Below are 12,204 nucleotides of genomic sequence, written 5' to 3'. Positions count from 1 at the left end.
TTTTATTTTTGTAATGGAACTGCACCATTGGTTACTCTAATTGAGGTATTTAGCCAAAATCCAGTATATAGTCATTAAAATAACTACACTGCCTTATAGCTATGTAAAAACATTTGTACAAAATTTGTGTCAAATGTCAAATAAATACATAAATTTTGATATTTATGTAAAGAAAAGCAATTTGGATACTCTTACAGTTAAGAACAAACCTCGCTGTTTCACATATTTTAGGCAAACATTCAGTTTTACATTAAAACAGACCTCAAACTGAAGCCCAGGTACAGGTCAAATACAAATGTAGAAACTTAAAAGTGCCAACAAACAAGATAATTCAAGTACAGTAAATGTTAAAAAATATATATATTTATTTCAATTTTCAGAGGGTTCCAACAGGTACAGGCCATCAGGATTTAAATAAGACAAGAAAACATTCGAGATAAAGGACAAGAAACATTTTGTTCCAGAATAAAATAGAAATTGTTAATCCACCATTTTAGAAACAGAAAAGTCCACAGCAACTTATAAAAAGAGACTTACGAGTTTATTTCTGTTTTGAATATGGCCTGGAAGAATCACAATTTATATCCCAACCACCAGGTGATGATGACTTTTCTGTATCCATGCTCTGACTGTAAGCAGATAGAAAATAATTGCCCCCTTCTTGGTTTTGACTTGCAGAAGAAATTGGGTATGTTGTTCGCAGAAAAGTCTGATGAGTGAGTACATTAAAGTGACTGAACTGATGGGACATGTTTAGTTGTCTGCTATAAACTGGGAAGTTATTGAAAGGAGCTTGTTCAACTGAATTGTGTTTTTCTCCTTCAGCAGTGCACATTGTAGAAACTGGAGTAATTGGTTGTATCTCTTCCAAGTCAATTTTAGAAGTCTTTTCCATCAAGCCAATTTGTGCTTCAGGAGATAACTCTGTAACTGATACGCCGCTTTCTTTTGCATCTACTCCATGTGAGCCCTTGGCCTCTGCCTGCAAATCTTCCAAATGAGTATCATAGTTAGAAGCATCATTGCAGATTTCTATTTGTGATGTTTCATCCCCTGAATCCAGAGACATGTCCTCCTCATCCTTTTCATCGTTTTCTACAAGAACTACATTAAAAAAAAGAAAGTGCTATTCTATTGAAATAGAGACTTTCGTTAGAAAAGCTATACACTACTCAGAGTGTTATGCTTCAGGTCTGTGAGTCCAATTATCACTTAAGTCTTGGTCTTCTGCCACTCCTGTTCACTTGCTCAACACACACACTTAACCCTCTCTGTGAGCGTCCAGTTATTCCAATGCTAAAAGCTTCTGCGCACCATGTTCATGTTTAGAATTGGGAAATCCCAACTCCAAAGGGGTTAGTGTTAAAACAGCATCTAAAGTTATACAGTAGGTGACTATTTGATCAGACAATTAAAGGACTACAATTACTGACATCTCAGTCCTTTTATTACGGTTTCTAAAAGCTATCATTACGTTTATCCTTCTCCTGAAAACAGATGGTTACCCCACTTGGCATATGTCTACTTTCTTCAATACCATGTTAGCCTATAATTCCATATTTCAGATCTCCTTTGGGGCTCCATCCCAGCTGCTTTTCCCCTCATCATTTAAAATGGAAAAAGAACAGCATGAGAGTTGGGTTTTCCTTCCCATTTGTAGTGTTCACTTACAAGAGTAAGGCACACTACCTCAAGGACCTCCATCCCACACACCTAATTAGGTAAAGAAAGTGTAAGTGTGTTTAATATTACCTGATTGTCTTTTGTGAGCATCAGAGGGAGGAAGGCTGTTCTCTTCAGTAACCGAGTTGTGATACCCAACGAGACTTTTAAAATTTTGCATGAAGTCATCAACAGTAGCAACCACTATTCCATTATCAACGTAATTTGAAAGTGTTTTGAGATTCTTTTCTAAACACATAAAAGGAGATTTTGTATTAATATTTAGCACCTATTATCAAAAGAGGGTGAGAAGTATTCGTAAATTTTGGTTTTACCTGTTAAGAAGATAACATGTCTCTGTTGTATGTTTTGAGCCTGGAGCCTGATAAGACAGTCTAATTCTGGAGCATTTCGAATTTGAGAATCACAATTATGGTAAGACAAAATCTCAACCAAGTGCTTCTTTTGGTAGGTATTCAGAAGTGTCAGCAGACTCAGGGCATTAGCATTCATTCTATAATGGGCAAAAATGATGCAGTATTAGAAAGATACTTGATTTAAGGTCAGTCTAAATTTAAAATTAAGTCAGAAGACAAACATAAGAGTAAGTTGTACTCAACTGGAGTTTGGAGAGCATAATTAAAGCTGAAGTGTTTTAACAACTGGTATTGCAGAATGCTACTTACCTCCCCAGCTCTTTAAGTTTTTTTTGTATTTTGCAGTGGACTTTCCACTGCCATTTCCCATCTGGGGTATTGAGATCCTCCAGAAACTTTAAGAACTGTTTCAGTTTATCTGTTTCGGAGATATTGAATAGAAGTTAAATTTTGTGGTATGCAAACTGAAAATACTGCTTCAGTATAATACATAAAACTTCTTTGTTTTCATCAAGGCACAGTTACACAACTATGAACATTAGCCTAGTACTTGAGGTTTTCTTCCTAGCAGATTAGCCAAGAACAATATTTCAAAACTGAGCTGCTTTTTTGTAGGTCAGATGCCAAACAGTGGTATCTGCTTATGTAAAAGCTGAATTCAGTCATAACTCGTCTGCCTTGCTAAAACACCTATTTAAAAAACTGGTAACTTCGTTAACTATTCAATTTCAAATAAAGAAAAAGTGAAAAAATGTAGCTTTTCAATATTTTTTTTCTAGCGTATTTGTGGATTGAGTAGTAAGGAATGAAAGGTTCCATACCCCTAACTACACAATCTAACATGAACTCAGAAAGACAGGATCTTCAAGTTCACATGTTCCCCAGGAATATGTTCTCCAAAAAGGCCACTGAGGCAAGAGAGAGACTGAGTAAGCTGAAGGTCTGCAAAAAAACCTCACAAAAATGAGATAGAAGACTTGAAAATTACAAGACTTGATTGTTCACTGCGCTGAGTGTGGCATCTCTCTCGTATACTACAACGTTAGGCTTTTTTTGTCTGTGTTTTAAAGCTTCAGAAAGCATCACACTTACCTGTAGTGATGGACTCTGAATTAAGGACAGATTCATCTGACACAACAAAACCACCAGACACAAACAGTTCATTGTAAGTGTGATTTTTCACATCATCCAAACTATCGACACCCGCAAAGCTGACACAAGAAAGCCTCTTCAAAGTTACTAAGCCAGGTATCTGTTTAAAAATGTTATAAATCAGAGATGTATACCAAAGATCATACAAAAAACCCAAAAACAAAACCCCCAAAAACCTACAGAACTTTACTAATACCAAATACCAAACTTCAAAACACATTTTCAAAGAATTATTACTTTTTTTCTCTTGCTTTGGGAGGTGCTCTCTCAAAAACATTACAGGAGTGAGGCAATGGAAGTTGAGCACTTGGAGTAATTTTACTTTCTGTCCAGCACAGGTTCATATACCACAGCTGTCAGGAATACCTAAGGTAATCTGACAGCTGCCTTCACTTGCCATTAGAGCATCACAGAACTAGAAGAAGAACTACTCAGGCCTCTGTACAACTTTACAACTACTAAGAATAAATATGCATTAGTGCACATGTGAAGGTGGAAGAAGTTACAGGTAGATGATGGAACAAGACTAGGTATTTACCACAAGCATTTTTGTTTCTTCAAATGGCAGCTAAAGACAGGACATTGTTGAAATGCTATGTCGTTACTAGAAGGCAGCCTTGCTCAAAATGAGCTCGTCTCACTCTGTTTTAACGATAGCTTTCTATAGTACACATTTACTTCTGTGAAATACCTTATGGATGAGGTTGGCGATGTCTTCATTTTGGATAATTATCAACAGTTTATCTAGAGCAGCTCTTCTTTTAAGGAACTGTTCTGGATGGCACTCCGTATTGCCTAACTTTGTAAGGTATTCCTAACACCACAGAAAAAGAAGATGAAGAAAAAGTGAATAGGTAGTTTGGCCAAAACAATCCCCACATGATGACCATGTCAAGTAAGTTTTCCACTCAAATCTCAGGGACTGGTTTCCTTGTCTTTCTGATACATTAATCAGAAGGATGCAACACAGGCTCTCTCTTTCAGCAAGTCAGTCATTCTTACAGAATAGTACATAAATAGCCAACTGGCAGTCTATCAAAACTGCATCAGTTTTCAAATAAAGCCAAAAGTTTTAGTATTTCACTTCCAACTTTCACCTTACAGATTTAAATACAAAAGAACAGTAATCTCCAAAAGTTACCTGTACTATTAACTGGAGGGGAAGAGAAAAACAGAAAAAACAAATGCGCACACATTGACTTTTCATACGTTCTTTCTAAAATGGTAAGCTATCACATTTTTGCCCTTGTTATCTTTTTTCCATAAGGCTACACCCTGGCAGTATTTTTAGAAAGAACCAAACTACAGCCTGTTCCGCTTTACAACTGTAAGAAAAAGACTTACGTAAAAGCTAAATATAAGCACCTCAGATATACCTCAGAAGCTCAAATGAGAAATGGGACAGGACAACCCATTTTCACAATTCAACATTTTTTGAAAAAAATTTCAGACTACCTCATGTTTGCAAGTCCAATTTTACACATTCTGATTTGAAAGGCACTCTATTCTATTTTAACACTATAGAGAGGTTGAACTGGAACATACCTTGATTTCTTTGCAGAGAATGCTTTCCTCCTCTTCATGAATATAAAATTTCACAGTGTTTTTCTGTACATCTTTAATAATTTTGACCAAACTGTTAAATACTTCAGGTTTCAACTGGCTTATAAAATCAGAAAGGGCTGGTTGCGTTGAAATGTTTAAGTTCTCTGGGGATTTCTGTGTCTTTTCTGGTGGCTCCATCAGATCACCACTGGAAGAGGTCTGATCAGATGTCAACATATCCTGTGTTTTAGCATTCACATGATCTATTTCCTCCTTCACTAAGGGTAAGCTTGACGAACACTGCTCATTAGAATCCAGATCTTCCACCATGTTATTACACAGTGGCTCGGGTAACAACGCCGTGTCAGAGTCCCTACAAACAGGTAACGTGTCGGGTGGAGGATTCAGCGCAGCGTTACTAACCACTTCTGCTGATTCAGGACTAGCATGAATTGGCGGAGTATGCCTAATGCACGAAGACGACAAAATAACACTATTCAACTTCTCACTCAGTGTCTCTATATATTCTTGGACAGACACCTCTGATGCCTGTAAACATATGTATTCAGAAAGTCTCATTATCCTCTCTCGGGCAGAGAAGACTGGTGTGGACATACCACTAACATAAGCAATATTCTTTTGCTGCAAAATTTCTTGAATCTTTCTTGCAAAGAGATTATATTCTTCTAATAGTGTAGTCTCTATTACTGCGCTAATGGAATGCTTAGTTGTAAAAGGGTGATCTGCTAGCCCACATTCATCTTCAAGTTTCTCCAGTTGTCTTGTATAAAGTCCATCTTCTGCTGTCCCCTTTTGTGTGTCTGAAAATGGAGAGTATGGAAACTGATAATCTGAACTTCTCTGTCTATTTATTACCCGGGGGTCATTAGGAAAGGCATCCTTTGGCGGTAAATACACCACTGCTTCTTCTGGTGATTTCAGACCTATATAGGGAGAGTTCATCATCACCATCTCGTGTTTGATAGTCATACACAACTGATAGACTAAAACCTCCAAAACACAGTTTTAAAGCAGCATTACTGTTGTGCCTCCCCCCGCCAATCAACTTAAATCCAAAGACTCGGATGTTACTGTCTGCTGAGGTACAGAAGCACAGAAAATTTTATTGTTCTACCATCTTAGGAGCTATTAAGTCAAAGTTTGCTCAAAAAGCAGAACACAAGTAATTTTCCCAGAGATAACATCTGATTAAGCATAACAGGAACTGCCTTAATTACAAAAAAACCCCCATCAAATTAGAAATCAAGCAGGGTGAAAATTTATTCAAATATTTTCATTTGCTACTAGGTTATAATCCTCAGACTTTCAAAAGGCTTATTTTAGCCACACACTACTTTGTGGAGTTAGACTGCAAATTGCCAGCTGCGTGTCCAATCTCGCAATGAGGAACAGAAGGTTTTTTGCTTAAAAAGGTAGGACATGAGTCTTACGGTAATTACTGATACACAGAATCAGTTACACTACAAGGAGTACTGACAGCCTCCCATAATCCAAATCTCAGATCCTTTCTGCAGCACTCAGTTTCTTAACCATCCACATTCAAAACTGTGGTTTTGTTTGGTTTTAAACCTAATTTAATGCTTTATTGCAATTAATAATATAGATACACAGATATTTCAGATACATACAAGTATTTCCGTATATATGTTCCATAAATACTTCAAAGGAGGTTTTCTTTGTTGGTTTTGTTTGAGGTTTGTGGGGTTTTTTAAGTGTTGTGTTATTGTTAAAGCTAATACAGTTGTAAGCAGAAAACCAGATTTCTGGAACAGAAGCAATAACCAAAATAGTATAAACAGTTTCTAAAAGTTAGTGTTCTTTTGGAATGCAGTCATTTTTGTAGCCAGTTAAAAAAAGTTATATTCAGTCCCTAATTTGATCACATCCATCCAGATCTAAAAGGAAAACATCTGCCACTAACAGGATCCCTTTTTCAAGGTGACAGTATCACTTCACAGAGAAACCAGAAATGTGGTTCCATTTTTTTTTTCCTTATCAATTAAACTATATGTTCTGTCTTCATTCTTTAAAGCACATCCTTTGAGTCAACCCAAATTTCTAGTTTTCTTTAAAAGCACTAGACGCAGATATAAATCAGATTATTCCAATTAGTTCCATCCTATTCTATTTGAACATTTTTTCTGTTGCCCTATACCTTCAGTGTTGATCTACACCTTTTGCATACACAAGTATATTAATTTTAAAAGACCAAAATTATAACGTTAACAGAGTAAACTTAGTTTAAGCTCATTTGAGGTACAAGGTAGTTAAGAATATCATATAATCACAGAATTATAGAATCATTTAGGTTGGAAAAGACCTTCAAGATCATCGAGTCCAACCACCATCCATGCCCACTAAACCATGTTATGGAAGTACCTTGTCTAAGCGCTTTTTTAATACCTCCAGGGATGGTGACTCAACCACTTCCCTGGGCAGCCTATTCCAATGTCCGACAACCCTCTCAGTAAAGAAATTTTTCCTAATATCTAACCTAAGTCTCCCTTGCTGCAACTTGACGCCATTTCCTCTCGTCCTGTCTCCAGCCACCTGACAGAAGAGACCAGCATTCGCCTCACTACAAACCCCCTTCAGGTAGCTATAGACAGTGATAAGGTCTCCCCTCAGCCTCCTTTACTCCAGACTAAACAACCCCAGTTCCCTCAGCTGCTCCTCATAAGACTTGTGCTCCAGGCCCCTCACCAACTCAGTTGCCCTTCTCTGGACATGCTCCAGCACCTCCATGTCTTTCCTGTAGTGAGGGGCCCAAAACTGAACACAGGACTCGAGGTGCGGCCTCACCAGTGCCAAATACAGGGGAATAATCGCCTCCCTGCTCCTGCTGGCCACACTATTTCTGATACAGGCCAGGATGCTGTTGGCCTTCCTGGCCACCTGGGCACACTGCCGGCTCATATTCAGCTGGCTGTCAACCAGCACCCCCAGGTCTTTCTCTGCTGGGCAGCTTTCCAGCCACTCTTCCCCAAGCCCATAGCGCTGCATGGGGTCGCTGTGACTGAAGTGCAGGACCCGGCACTTGACCTTGTTGAACTTCATATGACTGGCCTGAGCCCATGTATCCAGCCTGTCCAGATCTCTCTGGAGCCTTCCTACCCTCAAGCAGATCGACCCTGCCTCCCAACTTGGTGTCATCTGCAAACTTGCTGACAGTGCACTCGATCCCCTAATCCAAATCATTGATAAAGATATTAAATGGAATGGCGCCCAACACCGAGCCCTGGGGAACACCACTTGCAACCCACTGCCAGCTGGATTTCTCACCCCATTCACCACAACCCTCTGGGCTTGTCCGTCCAGCCAGTTTTTCACCCAGCAAAGAGTACACTTGTCTAAGCCAGGAGACGACAGCTTCTCAAGGAGTATGCCATGAGAGACAGTGTCAAAAGCCTTGCTAAAGTCCAGGTAGGTAACATCCACAGCCTCTCCCTCATCCACTAGGCAGGTCACCTGGTCATAGAAGGAGATCAGGTTGGTCAAGCAGGACCTGCCTTTCGTCAACCCATGCTGACTGGGCCTGATCCCCTGTTTGTCCTGGACTTGCCATGTGAGTTCTCTCAAGACCAACTGTTCCATAATCTTCACCCATACCAAGGTCAGGCCGACAGGCCTGTAGTTCCTCAGATCCTCCCTCCGACCCTTCTTGTAAATGGAAAAAAACAAGAGATTGCTAATTTGCCTTCCTGCAACTGTGCAGAGATGAAAAGGAAAGACTGATGTTCTCTGAATTCCTTTCTATAGCTATCTTGCTACAAAAAAGAGAGACATGGAGAAGCCATCAGATTTGGAAAGCAATCAGTTTCAGAAAAAAACAAAGCTTCCTTTAAATTATATTACTGAAATGATCTTACTTCCCCAGAATAAAAATTCAAAGCCCTCTAGAAGATACTTGTCATGGTTTAAGCCCAGCCAGCAACTAGGTACCACGCAGCCGCTCACTCAGTCTGCCACCCGCCCCCGCAGTGGTATGGGGAAGAGAATCGGAAACAAAAGGAAAACTCATGGGTTGACATAAGAACGATTTAATAACTAAAGTAAAACAAAATTTAATACTAACAATAATAACAATTAAAATAATAATAACAATTATAATAATAAATAATAATAAAAAATGTAATGAAAAGGAATATAATAAAATAAAATTAAAAAAAAAAAGAAAAAAAGAAAAAAGAAAACCCAAGGAAAAAAAAAACAAATGATGCACAGTGCAATTGCTCACCACCCGCTGACCGATGCCCAAGCTGTGATCCATGCCTCCCGGCCAACTCCCCCCAGTTTATATACTGAGCATGACGTTCTATGGTATGGAATATCCCTTTGGCTAGTTCGGGTCAGGTGTCTTGGCCATGCTCCCTCCCAGCTTCTTGTGCACGTGCTTACTGGCAAGAGCATGGGAAACCAAAAAATCCTTAACTTAGGATGAGCGCTACTTAGCAACAACTAAAACATCAATGTGTTACCAACATTATTCTCACACTAAATCCAAAACACACTATACTGTAAGAAGAAAATTAACTCTATCCCCACTGAAACCAGGACAATACTATACAGGAAGATGTGCCCAGTAAAAATCAAGTGCCAGTAACCCAAAACATTAAAGGCTCTTTTGACTGTCCTACAGCCTTCTTGATGTACTTCAATAAAGTGAGTCCACTTGCTGAATATAGCGTATTACTGATCTAATTTTCTGATGAAAATTCAATACAAGGTGAGAATACGAGCTGCTCAGTAGGTTAGGCGTAATGACACATGCAACCTGTCCCATCCACTCTTCTGACCTGTTTGTTTATCTTCATGTGTTTACAGTTGATCCTCTTAAAGTCTTCCTGCCCCTCCTGAGGGGCAGCAGCAGTTAGCATTTGTAGTTTCTTGGTATTTATATAGCACCTTTTACATGATCATATTGCAGAGCTAGTCAATACTTATTGCAGCAAGAGCTAATTTGAATAACTGACCTCATAGGCACTTAAGAAATCCAGTGATGCTGAAAGACAATCTGTTTCATCTCTAGAGAACAGCACTTCTCCCTCTTAGAAGACTTCAGAGAAATTTTTTTCTAGTAAGATTTGTAGTCTCACAGATGACTGTGCAACATGTCAGTCAATTGACAAACGCTTGCATGAATTCCCACATCCAATGTCTATCATGTATTACAGTTTTTAGATGCTTAATCATCCGCTTAACTAGTTATCTCAGCAACCATATCCTCATCTATATGCACAGTGGCCATTTCCTCCAGGAGTAAAAGAAATAATGTCCTATCCAAACAACTTTACGGTCTCCATACTCCTTAACTTAGCAAAATATCAGAACAGATTTTTGATGTTTGGCCCTTAAGGTGCAGAAAACATTATCCAAAATTACCCTGTCATTTTATTGAAAGGCCTATGAATACTGCGAAGGAAAACCTGTTTCCCCTGCGCTCCTTCCTTCTCAGCCAAACAAACAAAAAAGAGCTGCTGAACTACACAACTGGACTGGTATCAGAAGTGTCCAAGAGACAGATTCCATCGTTCCTGGAACACAATCATAAATCACTAAGTTTCTACTCAAGAAAATGCAGTTAAACTCTATCTGGATTGAGACATAAGACAACCGGATTTGCAGCCTTGAATTTAGAGCTCTTGATGACTATTCCTACAGCCCAGCTTCCACATCATTTAAATCCATGCTCTTATGCTCTCCCAAGACCTGACACTGTTGACTTATCAAGTAGCAGAACAAGAAGCTTCTTCTGTAAGATTATTTAAGATTTAAATGCTTAGATAAAGACAAGGACTTTGAAGCACTTCCAGTGGAAAAGCTTGATGCAGTAAGAAGTAGACCACTTTTTATAAGAACACATTTTTCATTACTTTTCTGGATTACTAGTTGGAATTATTCGCCTGTCCAATCTTTCAGCAGAACCTAGCAAGTTCAAACACTGAATTCAAACCAGTTATGTACCTTGCCAGATACTCAAGCATTCATATTTCTAAATTATGTCAGTGTGTATCCAAAGCAACATGCTCCACCAATATCTGTTTTCATCCAGCAGATTTCTGTATTAATCAAATATAACAACTGCATAGGCTATATATATGCTTGTGTACCAACATGTGACCCTAGAATGGGATATATGAAAGATACAAACCTTTAGAACATGTTTTCATTCACTATTTGTAGCAACATAAGAGTTAAACCCACCTTACCTGTAATTGGAATAAGTTTCCAGTGCATTCCAACTTCTCCTATGTTATCTGAATTGGAATGTTGCCTGCGATAAACGTGTTCTATAGGTGTAGTAGGACAGGGAGTGTAGTCTTCAAAACTACTTACACTTCCAGTGCTTGCTTCCTAAAAAACAATAAAAAATTCTCAGCTCAAAACTTTTTTTTTTTGTTAGCTATTAAGCTTTTACATTCTGAACAGCTGACAGTAAAAATGCACCTGAGTTCACCAGCATATTGGCAATTTTTCTGTCAATCAAGTCAAGTCAAACTTGGAAATGTTTACATGAGGTACTTATATATTTCATTTACCTGTTTGATAATTTCTGAGACAGATGTCTTTGCTGATGGTCTATCATTAAGTAAATAAAGCAGTCCTGAGCACATGCCTTAGAGTATAGAAGCTAGGTGGGGCAGGGAAGAAAGGAGGCAGAAGGGGAAAAAAGTTGGGAAAACCATCTGCTCCTTAGCCTTTTTCAGGCTTTTTACTTGATAGCTGACTAAAGTCATGAGATGTTGGCATTACTGAGGAGCTGCCTGCAACTTGTATTAAGCCCTTGAACAATCCAATTTCATCTCACATTCCAGACAGTTCGAAGAAAAACAGCACAGAAATTGCAGGTAGGACAACCGCTTTCCTGCTTCGTGACTTGGAAACTGGGCTTTGTGTAGAAGTATCAATAATAGAGATCATAGAACAACCACTCTGTAGAGTAATGTGATCGAGGAAGCAGTTGGGGCACTCTGAACCCTAAGCACAAGAGCCTTCTTCAGAGGGTGTTCTGCCAGTTATATGTTGTCATGAAAAGTATGCATGGAACATGTATACACCATTGCACCAAGAGGGTTACACACAAAGAAAGCCAGGCAAGTTTAAGTGCTCAGAATTTTTCAACTCTGCTCCTGCCAAAACTAAAGCAAGCCAACTCCCCAACCTTCTTTAATATCCGTAGAGCATTTAAGACTTGCCACTAAATACCTTTTTTAACACTTTCTCACTCAGACACTGCTAGAGGGACAGAAACAAGCCCACCATCTTTTCCACAGTACAAGACCAAAAGACGAGGATTGCAGGATCCTCAGTTGTGCACACAAGTGAGGGGTGTCTTCCTGCCCTGTGAAATGCTTGCTACTATTAAGTAGGAGAGAGAATATACTCTGAAGAGGCTGGACCAAGACCAGTTCCCAAAACTGGAGCAGTAACGACAATGAGAGCAAAA

At 38.9% G+C, this 12,204-nt stretch overlaps 1 protein-coding gene across 5 annotated transcripts in view; it reads right to left on the bottom strand.

Moving 5' to 3' along the window:
* Positions 1–345: 345 nt before the first annotated feature.
* TASOR (transcription activation suppressor) overlaps positions 346–12,204 on the bottom strand; it is a 33,765-nt gene continuing 21,906 nt past the window's right edge. For 3 of the 5 annotated variants that reach the window (XM_075052576.1, XM_075052572.1, XM_075052577.1), the window contains exons 16-23: positions 10,967–11,111; positions 4,737–5,680; positions 3,883–4,005; positions 3,132–3,291; positions 2,349–2,457; positions 1,998–2,176; positions 1,753–1,911; positions 346–1,104 (exon numbers count right to left, since the gene is read on the bottom strand). In XM_075052576.1, the coding sequence (XP_074908677.1) occupies positions 542–1,104; positions 1,753–1,911; positions 1,998–2,176; positions 2,349–2,457; positions 3,132–3,291; positions 3,883–4,005; positions 4,737–5,680; positions 10,967–11,111 (2,382 nt within the window). In that variant the 3' untranslated portion in view covers positions 346–541. The remainder of the gene's footprint in view (positions 1,105–1,752; positions 1,912–1,997; positions 2,177–2,348; positions 2,458–3,131; positions 3,292–3,882; positions 4,006–4,736; positions 5,681–10,966; positions 11,112–12,204) is intronic. The other 2 variants (XM_075052573.1, XM_075052574.1) reach the window with 2 other exon arrangements.

The sequence above is a fragment of the Buteo buteo genome, chromosome 21, assembly GCF_964188355.1.
Source record: "Buteo buteo chromosome 21, bButBut1.hap1.1, whole genome shotgun sequence".
Classification (NCBI taxonomy): Eukaryota; Metazoa; Chordata; class Aves; order Accipitriformes; family Accipitridae; genus Buteo; species Buteo buteo.
Note: the sequence above shows the minus strand (reverse complement) of the source record. Positions and strands in the feature narration are given on the sequence as shown.